General features: G+C 38.1%; 1 protein-coding gene across 5 annotated transcripts in view; it reads right to left on the reverse strand.

The window, feature by feature from the left end:
* PTBP2 (polypyrimidine tract binding protein 2) overlaps positions 1 to 16,718 on the reverse strand; it is an 85,486-nt gene extending 68,768 nt beyond the window's left edge. For 4 of the 5 annotated variants that reach the window (XM_006044959.3, XM_006044958.3, XM_006044957.3 and 1 more), the window contains exons 1-2: positions 16,565 to 16,718; positions 14,853 to 14,883 (exon numbers count right to left, since the gene is read on the reverse strand). In XM_006044959.3, coding sequence (XP_006045021.1) covers positions 14,853 to 14,883; positions 16,565 to 16,572 — 39 coding nt within the window. In that variant the 5' untranslated portion in view covers positions 16,573 to 16,718. Of the gene's footprint in view, positions 1 to 14,852; positions 14,884 to 15,636; positions 15,939 to 16,564 lie in introns of those variants that run through there. The other variant, XM_025288228.2, reaches the window with a different exon arrangement.
* Between the last annotated feature and the right edge of the window lie 218 nt (positions 16,719 to 16,936).

Raw genomic sequence — 16,936 nt, forward strand, 5'->3', positions numbered from 1 at the left:
CATTCAAGATTAGAGAATGGGCAGAGGACATAAATTGACATACAAATGACCAATAAGTACACGAAAAGGTACTCAATCATGAATCAGTGAAATGCCAATCAAAATCACAATGAAGTATCACCTCACACCTGTTAGGTGGATGGATGCTATCAAAAAGAAATAGCAAGCACTGGCAGGGATTTGGAGAAATGGGAACACCTGCGCAATGACGATGGAACTGTAAACTGATGCACCCACTAAGGAAAACACTATGCAAGTTTCTCAAAAAATTTTACAAAGTAAAACTGCATGCTCCAGTAATGCCATTTCTGGATATTTATCTAAAGGAAATAAAATCACTATCTAGACATTTGCACCCCCATGTTCACTGTGGCACTATTTCCCTGTCAAGACCGGGAAACAACTTAGGTCTCTATCAATGGATGAAGAAAATGTGGTTAATCTACACATTCATAACAGCCATAAACAGAAGAATTTACCATTTGCAACAACATGCAAATGAGGTCATAGGGCTAAGTGAAATAAGTCAGAGAGAGAGAGAGACAAACACTGTATGATCTCATTTACCTGTAAACTCTTAAAAAACAAAAACGCAAAACACTGAATTCCGGAAGCACAGTCTGGGGCAGTAGGAGATGGGGGAAGGCAGTAAAGATGGTGGCCAAAAGGTACGAACTTGGAATTCTGACATAAAGTGGAAAAGTGAAAGTGGAAGTCGCTCAGTCGTGTCCAACTCTTTGCGACCCCATGGACTGTAGCCTGCCAGACCCCTCTGTCCATGAAATTTTCCAGGCCAGAATACTGGAGTGGGTAGCCGCTCCCTCATCTGGGGGATCTTGCCAACCGAGGGAACGAACCCAGATCTCCCACACTTCAGGCAGATTGTTTACCAGCGGAGCTACCAAGGAAGCCCATAAATTAGCCCTGACCATGTAACACGTGCTGATATAGTTAACAATATTTGAAAGTTGCCTAACGCTACGCTACGCTACGCTAAGTCACTTCAGTCGTGTCCGACTCTGTGTGACCCCATAGACGGTAGCCTACCAGGCTCCCCCGTCCCTGCGATTCTCCAGGCAAGAACACTGGAGTGGGTTGCCATTTCCTTCTCCAATGCATGAAAGTGAAAAGTGAAAGTGAAGTCGCTCAGTCGTGTCTGACTCTCAGCGACCCCATGGACTGTAGCCTACCAGGCTCCTCCGTCCATGGGATTTTCCAGGCAAGAAGAGTACTGGAGAGGGGTGCCATTGCCTTCTCCAAAAGTTTCCTAAAGTAAATCTTAAAAGTTCTCAGCACAAGGAAAAAAATTTAACTATGTGTGGCAATGGATGTTTACTATACTTATTCTGGTAATTGTTTCACAATTTATACATACATCAAATCATGCTGTATACCTGAAAATAATACAATGTTATATATCAATTATATCGCAATCTCAAAAAAAAACAGGAAAAAGAGAACTCTACAAATCAAAGCTTACTGCCAAACGTATCAACTGATTTTTCTTGATCTTAAATGCATTTTTAAATAAGAAAATAAACATGTTCAGCATGTAAAGTGACAAAAAATAATAAAACAAATCTAGCTGGGTGGAAAGAGATAAAAACAGAAATTAGTGAAATAAGAAAAAAATTACAGAAGGTGGTACTTTGAAAAAACCAGTAAAATAAGGCCTCTGACAAGAAAAATAAAGGATAAAATATGAATATGTGCTTTTAGCAAAAATAAAAAAGAGGAGAATTAAAAAATGCTGTAAAATTCTGAAAATAGCAAAGTACTGAATAACCGAATAAATCAGTAAACTCTGATGAGAGGTGGGAGCATGGATCAAGAGGGAGGGGACATGTATACCTATGACTGATTCATGTTGTTGTATTGCAGAAGCCAATACTATATTGAGAGGCAATTCTCCTCCAATTAAAAAGAAATAAATCTGAAAAATAACTTTGGAAGAAACCAAACTATTTGTCAAAAAAAAGGCTCTCTCTTTCCTCATGCCTTACACATAAGATGTTTAAAATCCTTGCAACATGTAGGACAAATGATGGGAAATACAATGCATTAGCTTTGGTAAAATTGCCAGTGACTTATTTTCCTTTTTGCCTAAAGCATCAAGTTTCTGCATTGAGCATGTCTTTTACAAATAAAGAAAATATCATGGAGAAGAAATATGCTCTCCAATTAATTTATAAATTTAGTGCAACTACAATCAAAATTCAAAAGTCTTCATGGAACCCAGCCATCTTATATATATTTGTACATATAAATAAATGAAAAAAAAATGCCAAGGACAGTCTTTAAGAAAAGTTGTGAAATTTACTCACCAAAATTCCAAGACTTATCATGATGCTACATTAAATTAAGACATGTATTGATAGCAATAGGATAGTCACAAACAATGAAACAGAAGAGATAGCCCAGGGAAGTTTCTCACATATATGGCAACACGACAACTAATACTGCAGATCAGTAGGAAAAACATGAAATCAATCAAGTTTGCAGCAAATTTGTTAGCCATAAGGGGAAAAAAATCATATAACCTTTGTAACACACTAAAATTAAATTTCAAGTAGACTGAGGCCCTAAATGTGAAAATCAAAATTTTAAAATGTTCAAAATAAAATCTGGAAGACTATATAAAAGACCAATTTAATACAAATTTCTTAAAGCTAAAACAATTTAATGTTAGTATTTCCAAATCTAACCATCAATTAAAAAAAAAAATAGCCACAGACAGGAAGTTTATCTGTACCTTGTACAACAAAGCTTTAGTACCCACAATTCATAAAAACTCCTAAGAATCAATAAAAGGAAAAGTTCCATAAATCAATATATAAAAACTCCAAGAAAATAAATGAAAACTTTGAAGCTGACTTCTAATAAAGTGCTCCTTCTTAGGATTTACAGATTTACAGGACTTCCCTGGTGGCTCAGACGGTAAAGCGTCTGCCTACAATGCAGGAGACCTCGGTTCGATCCCTGGGTCGGGAAGATCTTTTGGAGAAAGAAATGGCAACCACTCCAGTATTCTTGCCTGGAAATTCCCATGGAAGGAGGAGCCTGGTAGGCTACAGTCCATGGGATCACAAAGAGTCGGACACGACTGAGCAACTTCACTTACTCGCTCACTTACAGATTAAAGAACTATAATAAAAAGCATCACCATCATTTGAGTAGTTATGTACCATGTTGTGCTAATTCTTTTACATATTGTTCAATCAAGACAACTTTTGAAATAGGTCCCGTTAAACCCATTTTAAAAGTTGTAAAACTGAAACTCAGGTTACCTTGTTCAATGTTAACTCGTCTGTTAATTCTAAATCATGTGTTTTTAATTTGACAAGACCTACACTGACAAAACATTTCTTTTTCATTGTCAATAACTCCAACCTATATTATATTTTAATACTGCTGCTGCTGCTTCTGCTAAGTCGTTTCAGTCATGTTCGACTCTGCTTTATTATAAAAATTTTATTTGGACTTTCAAGATATACATCTTTGCATATATCCTTTAAGAATACTGATGAACAAAAAAAAAAGAATACTGATGAACAGATACTTATCGAGAAGACTATGCTGAGCATAAACAGGTTTAACAAAGTTATTTAAACAAATGTTCTTGAAAAAAGTATCACACAGACGTATGCAAAAAAAAAATCAGCTATCATGTATCTTTTAACGGAAAAACATTCCACCACTTACAAAATATTACTAAAAATCAAGAGAATGTGATGGCCTCTAGATCCATCCACCAACTGACACATATGGAGAACATAATAATTGTAACATCAGAATACAATCAGTAGATGCAGACTATGGATAACTCTGTACCACCAACAACCAGTTTTCTTCAAAAATAAAATGTAATTATAAAAGCCTCACAAGGATAAAAGGATAATTTGCAGATCCAAAGAAATTTATTTACTGAATGTGTTGATCTTTGATCCTGAACCTTCCATACCACTAAAAATAAAGACAGTAAACGTACTACAACTTTTACAAGACAAATAGAAATCTTAACACAAATTTGGCACTTAAGAACATTAAGCAATTGCTGCTTTTTTTTTTCTTTTGGAGGGAGTGCACTGTGGTTGTATTTCTTTAAATCAGAGAGGGAGGGGGGTAGACAGAGAGAGAGAACTGACTCTATCTTTAAAAGAGACACAATAAAGTACTTTCGAATGAAAACAAATACCCAGAATTTTTCTCAAAATAACAGGAGGAGAAAAGTAGAGTGTGGATAGCCTAAATTTTAGCAATGGGTTGTTTGTTGATGATTGTTTGGACTGAGTAACAAATAACAGTTTATAATACCACTATGTCTTTTTTCTAGGTTCAAAATTCACAATAGCTATAACAAGAATCATTTCTCAAAAACACATTTCTTCCATAAATTTTTGATTATATTTTATTACTTTTCAAGTAAAAAAAATTACCTAACCACCTTAGTCCTTCATGAATAGCTAAAACTAAATTAGGAAACCTATTTAACTTTCAATTTAGCAACACAAATGAACCAAATAAGATATCTAAACAGTTAACTACAGAGGCTCATGATTCTAAATCATAGTGCTCCATATAATACCAAAGCTAAGGACTTTGCCGCTCAGTTGAGACATTCTAAAAATAGAATAATGAGCTACTTTCATATATGGAAGCTTACAGGTATATGGTTTTCCAGTAGTCATGTATGGATGTGAGAGTTGGACTATAAACAAAGATGAGCAGAGAAGAATTGATGCTTTTGAACTGTGGTGTTGGAGAAGCCTCTTGAGAGTCTCTTGGACTGCAAGGAGATTCAACCAGTCCATCCTAAAGGAAATGAGGCCTGAATACTCATTGGAAGGACTAATGCTGAAGCTGTAACTCCAATACTTTGGCCACCTGATGAGAAGAGCTGACTCATTTGAAAAGACCCTGATGCTGGGAAAGATTGAAGGTAGGAGGAGAAGGGGACAACAGAGGATGAGATGGTTGGACAGCATCACGGACTCAATGGACATGAGTTTGAGTAGACTCCAGGAGTTGGCGATGGACAGGGAAGCCTGGCGTGCTGTAGTCCATGGGGTCGCAAAGAGCCAGACACGACTGAGCAACCGAACTGAACTGAACAGGTATATGGAATACTGCCTACCACATGAAGTACAATCTTTCTGCCTACCTATCTGACATCCTATATTTTCTCTCCCTCCCACAGACAAACTCTGCAGTAAAATTCAAACGATTCAGCTGATTGTTCAATGGTTATGAATCTGTGCCAGCCTATTGACACAACTTTAGACATGTCTTTCCCTCAACATATATTGCTCAGTTCTGCACCCAAACATTCACATGTACTGGTCACAATCCACTAGTTTCATGAAATCTACTCTGATTCTACCAATTAATGTTCCCTACTGTAGCCTTAGGGCATTTTCGTAAACCTTGAATTAGTATATTTATGTCTTTAACTAGATGAGGTCCTAGAAGATATAGCTCTTTTGGATCTCCAGGGAAAAGGAAGAAGGTTAAGCAATAAAATTGGCATTGACCTTTTTACTGATAAGTAGCTCATGAGATTATGAGCATATTGAAGCCAGAGACCTTTCAAGAGTCATTAAGTATACTATGTACTATGTAATATGTACTACCAATGATGGAAAATCAACAAAATAAGTAAGGTCTCTGCTCTCAAGACACACATATTCTATTCTTAGTGTCTTTGAATCACCAGTTTTTAACATAGTGCTGTCATTTAGTAGACACACTATGCTGCTGCTGCTAAGTCACTTCAGTCGTGTCCGACTCCGTGTGACCCCATAGAAGGCAGCCCACCAGGCTCCCCCGTCCCTCAGATTCTCCAAGCAAGAACACTGGAGTGGGTTGCCATTTCCTTCGCCAATGCATAAAAGTAAAAAGTGAAAGCGAAGTCCCTCAGTCGTGTCCGACTCTTAGCAACCCCATGGACTGTAGCCTACGAGGCTCCCCTGTCCATGGGATTCTCCAGGCAAGAGTACAAATGTCTTTAATTTGAAATTCTAATATAAATACCCTAGCAAGAATTATGTAACATTTTAAGAAAACTCAAAACCTAAAAACCCGAGTTAACACAGTTTTTGGTTAAAATACTGGTCATCAATCAGTTATATTCAACTACTATTAAAAGGTTATGTTTAGTACTATTTTATTGCAATTATCTAGGAAAGCCAATGATGCTGAATAAAGTACCCATATTACAACTTAAACTGTCTTTGCATTCAACAGTTTACAACTGGTGCTTTCAAAATTTTAGTGAAATTTAACCCAAAAAAAGCTAACTATTTGGGCCCATTATTCTGCAAGAATTTCAGAGGCAAAATGGTTAAGAGTATAGAAATAAACCTCTGAAACAAATTACAAAGAATTAAAAAAAAATGTTTTTTAAGGAATGCAACAAACTTTGTATTAAAATCTACCAATTTCCTTTCTGTTTCACAGTCTCACTGACCTAACCAAATAAAAAGGGGTCTATAAAGAAGGCTAAGTGCCGAAGAATTTATACTTTTGAACTGTGGTGTTGGAGAAGGCTCTTGAGAGTCCCTTGGACTGCAAAGAGATTCAACCAGTCCATCCTAAAGAAAATGAGGCCTGAATACTCATTGGAAGGACTGATGCTGAAGCTGAAACTCCAATACTTTGGCCACCTGATGAGAAGAGCTGACTCATTTGAAAAGACCCTGATGCTGGGAAAGATTGAAGGTGGGAGGAGAAGGGGTCGGCAGAGGATGAGATGGTTGGATGGCATCACCGACTCAATGGACATGAGTTTGAGTAAACTCCAGGAGTTGGTGATGGACAGGGAGGCCTGATGTGCTACAGTCCGTGGGGGTCACAAAGAGTTGAACACAACTGAGGTACTGAACTAACTGAACTAAAATTAATGAAAACATTCATAGGGATAATGAAAAATGAGATTTCAACATACCCCAGAGCTACAAAAACTGGATATTCTATATGCAGTATAAATTGGTTAACATTAATAAAGGACTTAGTTCATGGAAAATACTTTTTATGTACAATCACATTTAATATTCAAAGTTTGTCATCTCAATTCTAAAGAAACTTAAGTTTAAAATGTTTTAAAATGTTTAAGTATCAAACAGGAAAAAAAGCTGAATTATACTACTTAATAATTCAAATGGGCTTCCCTGGTGGCTCAGATGGTAAAGAATATGCCTGCAATGCAGGAGACACAGGTTCGATTCCTGGGTTAGGAGAATCCCCCAGAGAAGGGAATGACTACCCACTCCAGTATTCTTGCCTGGAGAACCCCATGGACCAGCGAGCCTGGTGGGCAACATCATCTAAATGCCCAAAACTGTATCAAAAAAGTAATAAAACTGTAGGAAAAAGTACCTATAATGCATATGAATCAATTATCTTTTTATAGAGTTGGACAAACAAGATAATCATTAAAATAGATCCCATATTCAAAGAGGCAGTTCACAGAAAGCCAAAGTTTTAAAATCTCACCTATTTTAAAATATAAATTACAAAGCTTTTTTTACCCTAAAATTAGCTAATATTCTAAATTTTCATTAAAACTCAGAATTGGTAAGGGTGCAGAAAAACAAGCACTCCCATACACAATTGTAGAAAACAAATGAGTAAGAATCCTCTTGGCATTGTGGTTTTAATAAACTCTTTAGCTGTAATTTAATTTGACACAGTATTTTTACTTTTACTTTTAATATTCTCACTTGTTAACTGCAAAAATAATTAAATCAAAATATTAGTCGATGTGGAACTCAACTGTGATGTGTAAAGCAACTACACTGTGAGGTAGTTGTAACAAGACAAAACTGTAATTGCAGAGACCATATTAAGTAAAATTTTTAAGTGAACTTCTACTTCTGGCCAAGAAGGTGTAACAATGGACCAATATGGCCTACTTAGGAAAACAAAAAAGTCACACATAATATATACAACACTGGTTTTCAAGACCACTGGACACCAGACAACGATGCACCATGGGATAAGCCATGATTGTCCCAGCTTACTGGCTTGAGAAAGTCCAGGTCAAGGCCCAGCTCCAATAAGGAAACCAGGTTGAACTTCAGAAATTCCCTGAGAGTTAAAAGTCAAAAATTCAAGATCAAAGCAGCTCAAGTTTGTTTGGCAGAGTTCAACAGACAGCTGCACAAAGAGAACTCTGGAAAGTCAGCAGAGAATCCTCCCTGAGTATTCAATGCACGTGCTTAACTGTGTAAAGTAGAAGGTTATTTCTCTTGTTGTTTAAGTCTTTTAAAAAGATAAATGGCTACTTAAAGAATGCACTATAGAATTTATAACATGTAGAAGTACAATGTTATAATAACAATAGTACACAGGCCAAAAGGGGAGAAGTATTCTAATACTTTAATGGCAAAGAGCCACTGCTGCTGCTGCTGCTAAGTTACTTCAGTCGTGTCCGACTCTGTGCGACCCCATAGACGGCAGCCCACCAGGCTCCGCCGTCCCTGGGATTCTCCAGGCAAAAACACTGGAGTGGGTTGCCATTTCCTCCTCCAGTGCATGAAAGTGAAAAGTGAAAGTGAAGTCGCTCAGTTGTGTCCGACTCTAGCGACCCCATGGGCTGCAGCCTACCAGGCTCCTCCGTCCATGGGATTTTCCAGGCAAGAGTACTGGAGTGGAGGGCCATTGCCTTCTCCTGATGAGGGTGAAAATGAAGAGTGAAAAAGTTGGCCTGAAACTCAAAATTAAAAAAACTAAGATCATATCATCCGGTCCCATCACTTAACAGCAAATAGAAGGGGAAAAAGTGGAAACAAGTGCCAGATTTTATTTTCCTGGGCTCCAAAATAACTGCAGACAAAGACTGCAGCCATGAAATTAAAAGACACTCGCTCCTTGGAAGAAAAGCTATGACAAAACTAGACAGCACATTAAAAAGCAGAGACATCACTTGGTCAACAAAGGTTCATATAGTCAAAGCTATGGTTTTTCCAGTAATCATGTACAGATGCGAGAGTTGGACTGTGAAGAAGGCTGAGCGCTTAAAAAATGATATTTTTGAACTGTGGTGCTGGAGAAAACTGTTCAGAGTTCCCTGGACAGCAAGGAGATCAAACCAGTCAATCCTAAAGAAAATGAACCCTGAATTTTCATTGGAAGGACTGATGCTGAAGCTGAAGCTCCAATACTCTGACCACCTGTAGTCTACAAGAACTACACTTTAAACTGAAGGATACAAATAGTCTGAAAGTAACACAATGGAAAAAGATATACCATGTGAACTCTACTCAAAACAAAGCCAAGATGAGTATATTAATATTAGAAAAAGTATACCTTAAAGCAAAGAAGATTACCATGAATAAAAATGGTCACTGTATAATAATAAAGAGGTGAATATATCAAGAGGACATAGTAATCTTAAACATTTATGTACTAATTGTAATTTCAAAAATATAAAGTGAAAATGATAGAAACACAAGGCAAAACAAACGAACGCACAATATAGATTTCAATGTCATTTTTTCAGTAAGTGACAGCAATAGAAAGACATCACTTGAACAACATTACCAATAAGCATGACCTAATTGACATATACAGAACACATCGCCCAATAACAGAATACACCTCTCTATAAAGCACTTAAAACTAACAGGATATATGATATCTAAACCATAAAATAAGAAAAAATTACAAAGATTCAAGTCTTCCAAAATATGTTCTCCAGGCACAATGAATTAAATTAGAAACAAACAAAAAGTATATGGAAAATTCCAAATACCTGGAAATTAAATAACATACCTCTCAATAACCCATGGGTCAAAGAAATAAACATGGTCGATGTACTCTGAACTGAATGAAAAGAAGCTTACATGTCAAAACTTGAGGGATGCCATGAAAGCAATATTTGTATGAAAATACATAACATTAATCCTCTGTATTAGAAAAGATACCATGTCAACTACATCAACTTTAATATTAAATAGGAAAAAAGCAAACTAAATACAAAGCAGAACATTCAAACAGCAGAAATCAATAAAATGGGAAATGGAAAACATAGAAAATTCAATGAAGCCAAAAGCTGATTATTTAAATTAATAAAATCAATGTATTTCTAAATTAATAAAATCAATGTATTTCTAGACAGACTGATAAGGGAAAAGACACTAATTATCAATATCAGGAATGAGAGAGATGACATCACTATAGATTCTAGTTATTAAAAATATAAAAATGTAATACAACAAACAACCCTACAAATAAGTTTAGCAACTATGATGAAAAGTTTAGCAACTTTGATGAAACAGACTAATTCTATGAAAACAAAATTGCCAAAGCTCACTCAAAAGGATAATCTGAATAATCCTACAGCTATTCAATAAATTGAATGTGTAGTTTAAAATCTTCCCACAAAAACAGCAAACCCATACAGCTTCACTGGTGAACTGTACCAAACATTTAGGAAAAAAATAACGTCATTTAAGGTATTTAATTTCAGGAACAAAGAATGCTTGCTCTCCCTATTTAAACATTGCACTAGATGCTTTTTCATACTTAGTGACTGAACAACTAAATGCCATAGGTAAGAAAAAGAAAAGACATTCAGATAGAAAATATGATAAACAGTGTACACAGAAAATCTGATGGCATCTAACAAAAAGCTGTATACTGTAATAAAAATGTCTGGCAAATGTGCTAAATACAAAAGCAATGGGCAAAAATAATCTTTATTTCTATATATTAATAACAAATGGACATTTGTTTTAAATATTACTTAGAATAGCACCAAAAAAACCCCAAAATAAGGATAAATCTGAGTAAAAAAAACAAAAAATCTGTACAGTGAAAATATAACTGCTCCAAAAAGTAAAAGATTGAATTAAATGTTAAGATAATTTGTGTTCATGGGTGGAAAAACTCAACATTAAGATGTTAATTTTCCCCAAATTGCTCTATTGATTCAAGTTAATTTCAATTAAATTCCAGCAGGCCTTTCTGTAGAAACTGACTCATAGGAAAATGTAAAAGACCCAGAAGAGCCAAAACAACTTTGAAAACAAACACAGTTCTACTTTATCTCAAGATGTGATATAAAACTAAAGTAATTAAGATAGTACATTTTTGGCTACTAAATAGACAAAAACGGGTCAATGAAAAAGAATACAGTACAAAGAATCATATGTAGATACATAATTGTTTTTGACCAAGATGCACAGCCAATTCAATAGAAAAAAAAGTCTTTTCAACAAATCATGCTAAAAAAAGTGAATTTCCATATCCAAATCCAAAAAATCTTGATTCATACATTGCATCATATTAAAAAAAGTTAAAAAGAACTTAAATGTAAAACTAAAAACTAAAAAATCGATCAGAAAACAAAGGAGAAATCTTTGTGACCCTGGGTTTCACAATGACCTGTTTTTGTTACTTAGTCACTAAGTCACTTCAGACTCTTTTGTGACTCCATGGACTGCAACCCACCAGGCTCCTCTGTCCATGGTATTTACCAAGGAAAAATACTAGAGTGGGTTGCCATTTCCTTCTCCAGGGAATCTTCCTAACCCAGGGATCAAACCTGTATCTTCTGCATTGCAGGTGGTTTCTTTACCCCTGATCCACTGAGAAGCCCTCAATGAGCCACCAGAGAAGCCCTAAAGATGATGAGTGAGTGAGTGAAGTCACTCAGTCGTGTCCGACTCTTTGCGACCCCATGGACTGTAGCCTACCAGGTTCCACAATCCATGGGATTTTCCAGGCAAGAATACTGGAGTGGGTTGCCATTTCCTTCTCCAGGAGATCTTCCGACCCAGGGATTGAACCCGGGTCTCCCACATGGTAGGCATTGTAGGCAGACGCTTTACCGTCTGAGCCACCAGGGAAGATCCTAAAGATGACTTAGATATGACCAAAAGCATGAGCCACACTAACAAACACCTGGTGAACTTAAATTCATCAGAATTAAAAAATGCTATTTTTCAAAACACCATTGAGAGAATCAAAACAAAAAAGGCAGAAAATACTGTAAACCATATATCTGATAAAGAACCTGTAACCAGAATGTAGACTTCTCAAAACTTAAAGAACTAAATCAATTTGAAAAGTAGACATTTAAATAGACTTAACCAATGACATATAGCTTGCAAAAAAGTCCATGAAGAGATGTTCAACACCAAAGACACTAGAAAAATGAAAAATAAAACCACAAAGAGATTACCAGTTCACATCCATGAGACTGTCTATAATTAAGAAAAAACAGTAACAAGCACTAGAGAGGATGTAGATGGGGGATGCCACCGGCAGTAAACTGGTAGCAATGTAAAAATTTAACCACTTTAGAAAATTGCAATTTGTTAAAAAGTTAAACATTTGCCTAACTATATCATCTAGCCATTCTAATTATAGGTATTTCCCCAAGAGAAATGAAAGCATTTGTTCACAAAAAGACCTGCACAGAAACTTTATTTATAATAGACCCAAATTGGAAACAATCCAAATGTCCATCAAGAGCTGTGTGGATAAACAAACTGCTTTATGTCTGTACAATGTAGTACTACTAAGCAATAAAAAGGAATGAACTACTGATACACAACATGGCTGAAATTCCAATAATGCTGAGTGGAATGATCCAGGGAAAAAGAGGATACATACTGTCCGACTCTTTGCTTAAAATTCTAAAAACTGCAAACTAATCTACAGTGACAAAAAACAGATCAGTGGTTGGTTGGGGAAAGAAAGGCAGAAGGGAGGAATTACAAAGGAGCAAAATGATACTCCTGGGGTTCATTATCCTAATAGTAGTGGTTCATAGGTGTATATATGTAAAAACACTGTATACCTTAAATATAGGTGGTTTATCTCAAATTATATCCCAATAAAGCTTCTTTTTAAGGCACAATATGGGCCAGTACCCATGGCATGAATCCATTTGTGTAACTAAACAAGGATGTTTATATGTGTGGTAATACGTAAACTAATAATTTCAGGAAAAAAAATGCACCAAAAAAATTTTAACATAATCACCTACACCTAAGAAAAAGGACTGGAAATCAGGGAGAAATATTTTTCACTTGAATTTTTTTTAACTACACACATGTATTACTTTTTTAAATTTCATGAAAGCTTAATTACTTGGCACATAAATCTGACACCAAAGAAAAAATTCTTAACCCTTATCCTAGCAAATTATAAGCACCCCACTCCAGTACTCTTGCCTGGAAAATCCCATGGACAGAGGAGCCTGGTAGGCTGTAGTCCATGGGGGTCACGAACACTCGGACACGACTGAGTGACTTCACTTTCACTTTTCACTTTCATGCATTGGAGAAGGAAATGGCAGCCCACTCCAGTGTTCTTGCCTGGAGAATCCCAGGGCTGGGGGAGCCTGGTGGGCTGCCATTTACGGGGTTGCACACAGTCAGACACGACTGAAGCGACTTAGCAGCAGCAGCAGATTATAAAAATACAACTTCAGCTATCAAAACTTTTATATTAAACAACAGACAAAAAAAGGCTAGCAACCACTTTAACATAATTCTCTAACAACATTCCCTCTTCAAACTACTAATGTAGAAAACTGCCAATAAACCACATCTGAACACCCTCTTCCAAGCATCTTCATTTCTTTCTGCTTGTTCTAGGTTTTGTGAATTCCTTTTCTCCTTATCCAGTAATTGACAACTCAGACTTGCATCATTTATATTCTTTTTAAAAATTCACTTCCAGAAGATATGCTTGGATGGTTAACTACATCTGACCCTCTTAGAAAATACCATTGCTGAATAAAAAAAAATACACCTTCCCACAAAAAGCTCATTACTTCTCCCTCAATCTACATTATATGAACTTAACAGGTAAGGCAAAATAGTACAGCGTGGATAAGTGCTTAATTTACTAGAAAGAGAGGACAGAAAATAAGCAAGAAAACACAAAATATCTCCAAGTGTTCTAAAGAATATCACATTGTTATTGATGAAATTTTAAGAATTCCAAAAATTATTTAGAATGGTCAAGAATAACTGGACTCTCAAGAGCAAACTGCCTCTCGTGACCACTCATACTTGAAGGAGGTAAATGTCTTGTATCCAACAAGTATTTGAGATCTAGGCCTGAAAGACATTTCCCCAGGCTTGGAAAATTAAAGATTTAAGAATCGTGCCCTAACAGGGCAAAGGTTTACAAACAGAAATTTGTAATACATCCCAATGTTAAAATGTACAAGGATTCAAGGAAATGAAAGGCCTAAGCACTAGATCTAAGGTTTAAAGTATGAATAGTTTTTCCGGCCAAAGTGAGTGACGAAAGATTCTAAACAATCTCTACTATAAGGACTAACTTTAATAGACGCACAAACCAACTCTATAACTTCTGACTCAAATTTGAAGCTAACTGCCTGAACAAGTTTCCTTATTCTCTTTAAAAATCAGGGTAAACTGATTTCTAATGAAGCTTATTACTAGTGAAAATATCTCAGACTTCATAACAGAAAAGCAGAGTGAAAAAAATCTCATATTACTATAATTATATCATTTAGGTCAAATCACTTTATCTGTCCATTTAGAACCATAAGTTCCCCTCAGAAAATTGGGTTATCGTTTTATATTTACAAGAAGCCATGTCTGAAAGCTTTTTCAATTCCTTGAACACCATTCATACTTTAAAATGTTATTCTCAGAGACTGCTTTTCTAGAAAAATTTATGGTTGTCTATTTAGGTTAAAACTATTTATATAAACCAATGTTAAAAATTCAACAAGTACTTTTCACTGGAATTTTTGTAAGCTATATTATAGTTTTCAAAAGTCAACAGAAAGTTTCCTTTAATGATAATACACTCAGTAGATGGAGGAACCCAGCTTTCTTTAGTTTTAAACACTGTTTTCCTACCTTTACGCCAACTGCAACATCAGTGACAATTCTGTAAAACAAACAAACAAAAAGCTTCAACCTCTAGTTATTCAAATGGTCACTGTTTGAAACTTTTTAGGGTAGTTCATCATTCATAAATCTTCCACTCAAAATGCAGATGGAAAACACACACAAAGATGGTCAGTGGAACATTATCAACTTGGCTTTCTAGAAATGCCTTTCAAACATGTGAGGAAACTCACAGTTTCGGTGTTTTTTGTTTTTTGTTTGTTTTTTAAATTTCAAATAGCAAAAAGAACAAAACCCCAAAGCCTACATAATGTCCCGCTACACTTAGGTTAATAATTTAAAACTTAATTCAACTCTTTAGTAATCTTAATTGGATGAAGAAACATGAAATTCAATACAAAAATTTTGCCATCTATTTCCATGCTGATCTGGGGAAAACAGTGAAATCTGGATTTGTTTCATCTAGAAAATAATCTTTAGAGAACCTCTAGGATGAGTCAAATTTCGTTAGTCTGTTAACTTTTACTAGATCTGCACTTGGTATCCTTAAAAAACATCGAAATCCAGATGCTTAAAAAAACCTCGTATTTTACTTCTGACCCTTCAAATACAGGCACTGATTCCAATAAAAAATACTGTTTTCCTATGCTCCCAAACGGGCTGAATATGGCTATATTTCGCCCTAAAGGGTGCCTCCTTTAACAATGAGTTAAATTATTAGTCTTTTCAGGTGTGGAGCGTTAAGTACAGGGAAACCCTGGTCCCGTATCGTTTCCCAAAGCCTTTGCCTCACCTCACTTAGCATTCTATCGCCAGCCTCAAAGATGCAGATGGTTCTGGCTTTTTCAGAGTTGTTTTTGTTTTTCCAGAAACTGGTCAAAGTAGCTGAAAAGATGGCCCTGTGTTGACTATCTGCTCTTCTTTCTGCCACAGCTCTTAGCCTTTGCCCATGTGACTGATGTCCACCACAAACACTTCGTTTTTGAGATGATTTAATTTCTGGGCCCTTCTGCCAAGCCTTCAACGTTCTTAGGCCGCACAGAAAGGCATTTTTCAGCCTCCCGCCCCCCCTAGCAGACTCCAGTGAAAACAAAGGAGTGTGACATCTGCCCTCCCCCTTCCTCCCGCCGCCGCACGCCTCCCCGCCCCCCTTCCCCCGCGGCTCCCACTTAGCTTTCCCCGGAGCTCCCGCCACCGGCATCTCCCCCAGCCAGGGCGGGCCAGGCGGGGCCAAGAAGGCCTGGGACTTCTAGGGAGGGGCTCCGGGGGGGGGGGGGGCCTCTGTTCTCTCAGCGGGGAGCCGCCCCCCTCCCCCCAACGTAGGCCTCGCTCTCCGGCCGCTACACTCGCTTCCACCGGAACCGCTCGTCCGGGGTCCGGGTCCCCGGTTACGGATCGAAATGGCTCCTAGAGGGGGGGAGGGCCGGGCGAGACATTTTGGGGCCCCCACCGCATCCCTCGCCGCCCCTCCAAGACCCGCTGCTTCTCCGGGATCGTCGCCCCAATGCCGGCCAAGCCTACGAGTCCGCTTTCTTCCCGTTTTCTCGACCAGAGCCCGCCGGGGGAAGCCTAGGGAGGGGTGTGTGCGATGGGACGGGGGTTGGGTAACGGCAGCCCAGCCCTGGGAGGGGCCGCCAGAGGGTTTCTGCCCGACCCCAGACGGGGCCACAGGCGGGCCCCACTCCCCTCTCACACACCACCTCGCCAAACCCGTTACCTACCCGTCCATTGCCGAACCGAACAAAGCTTCGCTCACAAGAACCGAGCCACGCAGCCGGCGAGACACACTAGCGGAGAGAAAATGGCGGCTAGAGCCCGACGGAAATTGCCGAAGGTGCCGGAGCGCACGGGGCAGCGCGTGGCAGCGGCGGCGGCGGAAAGAGCCGAGCGCGGCGGCGCCCGGCTGCAGGCGGCGAGCGGCGGGGCGCAGGGACGGCGGGGAGGGGGCGCCGCCGCAGTGGCCTCCTACGCGCCGCCGCGCGCCTGGGGCCCTCCGCCCTTTGCGCTCTGGGCCTCGGCCTGTTGCTGAGCAGAGTGGCTTGCTTGGTTTCTATTGTACGTTCCTCCTCGAAGTCCCTGTTGCCGTCTCAGGG

Source organism: Bubalus bubalis, chromosome 6 (assembly GCF_019923935.1).
Source record: "Bubalus bubalis isolate 160015118507 breed Murrah chromosome 6, NDDB_SH_1, whole genome shotgun sequence".
NCBI classification, from domain to species: domain Eukaryota; kingdom Metazoa; phylum Chordata; class Mammalia; order Artiodactyla; family Bovidae; genus Bubalus; species Bubalus bubalis.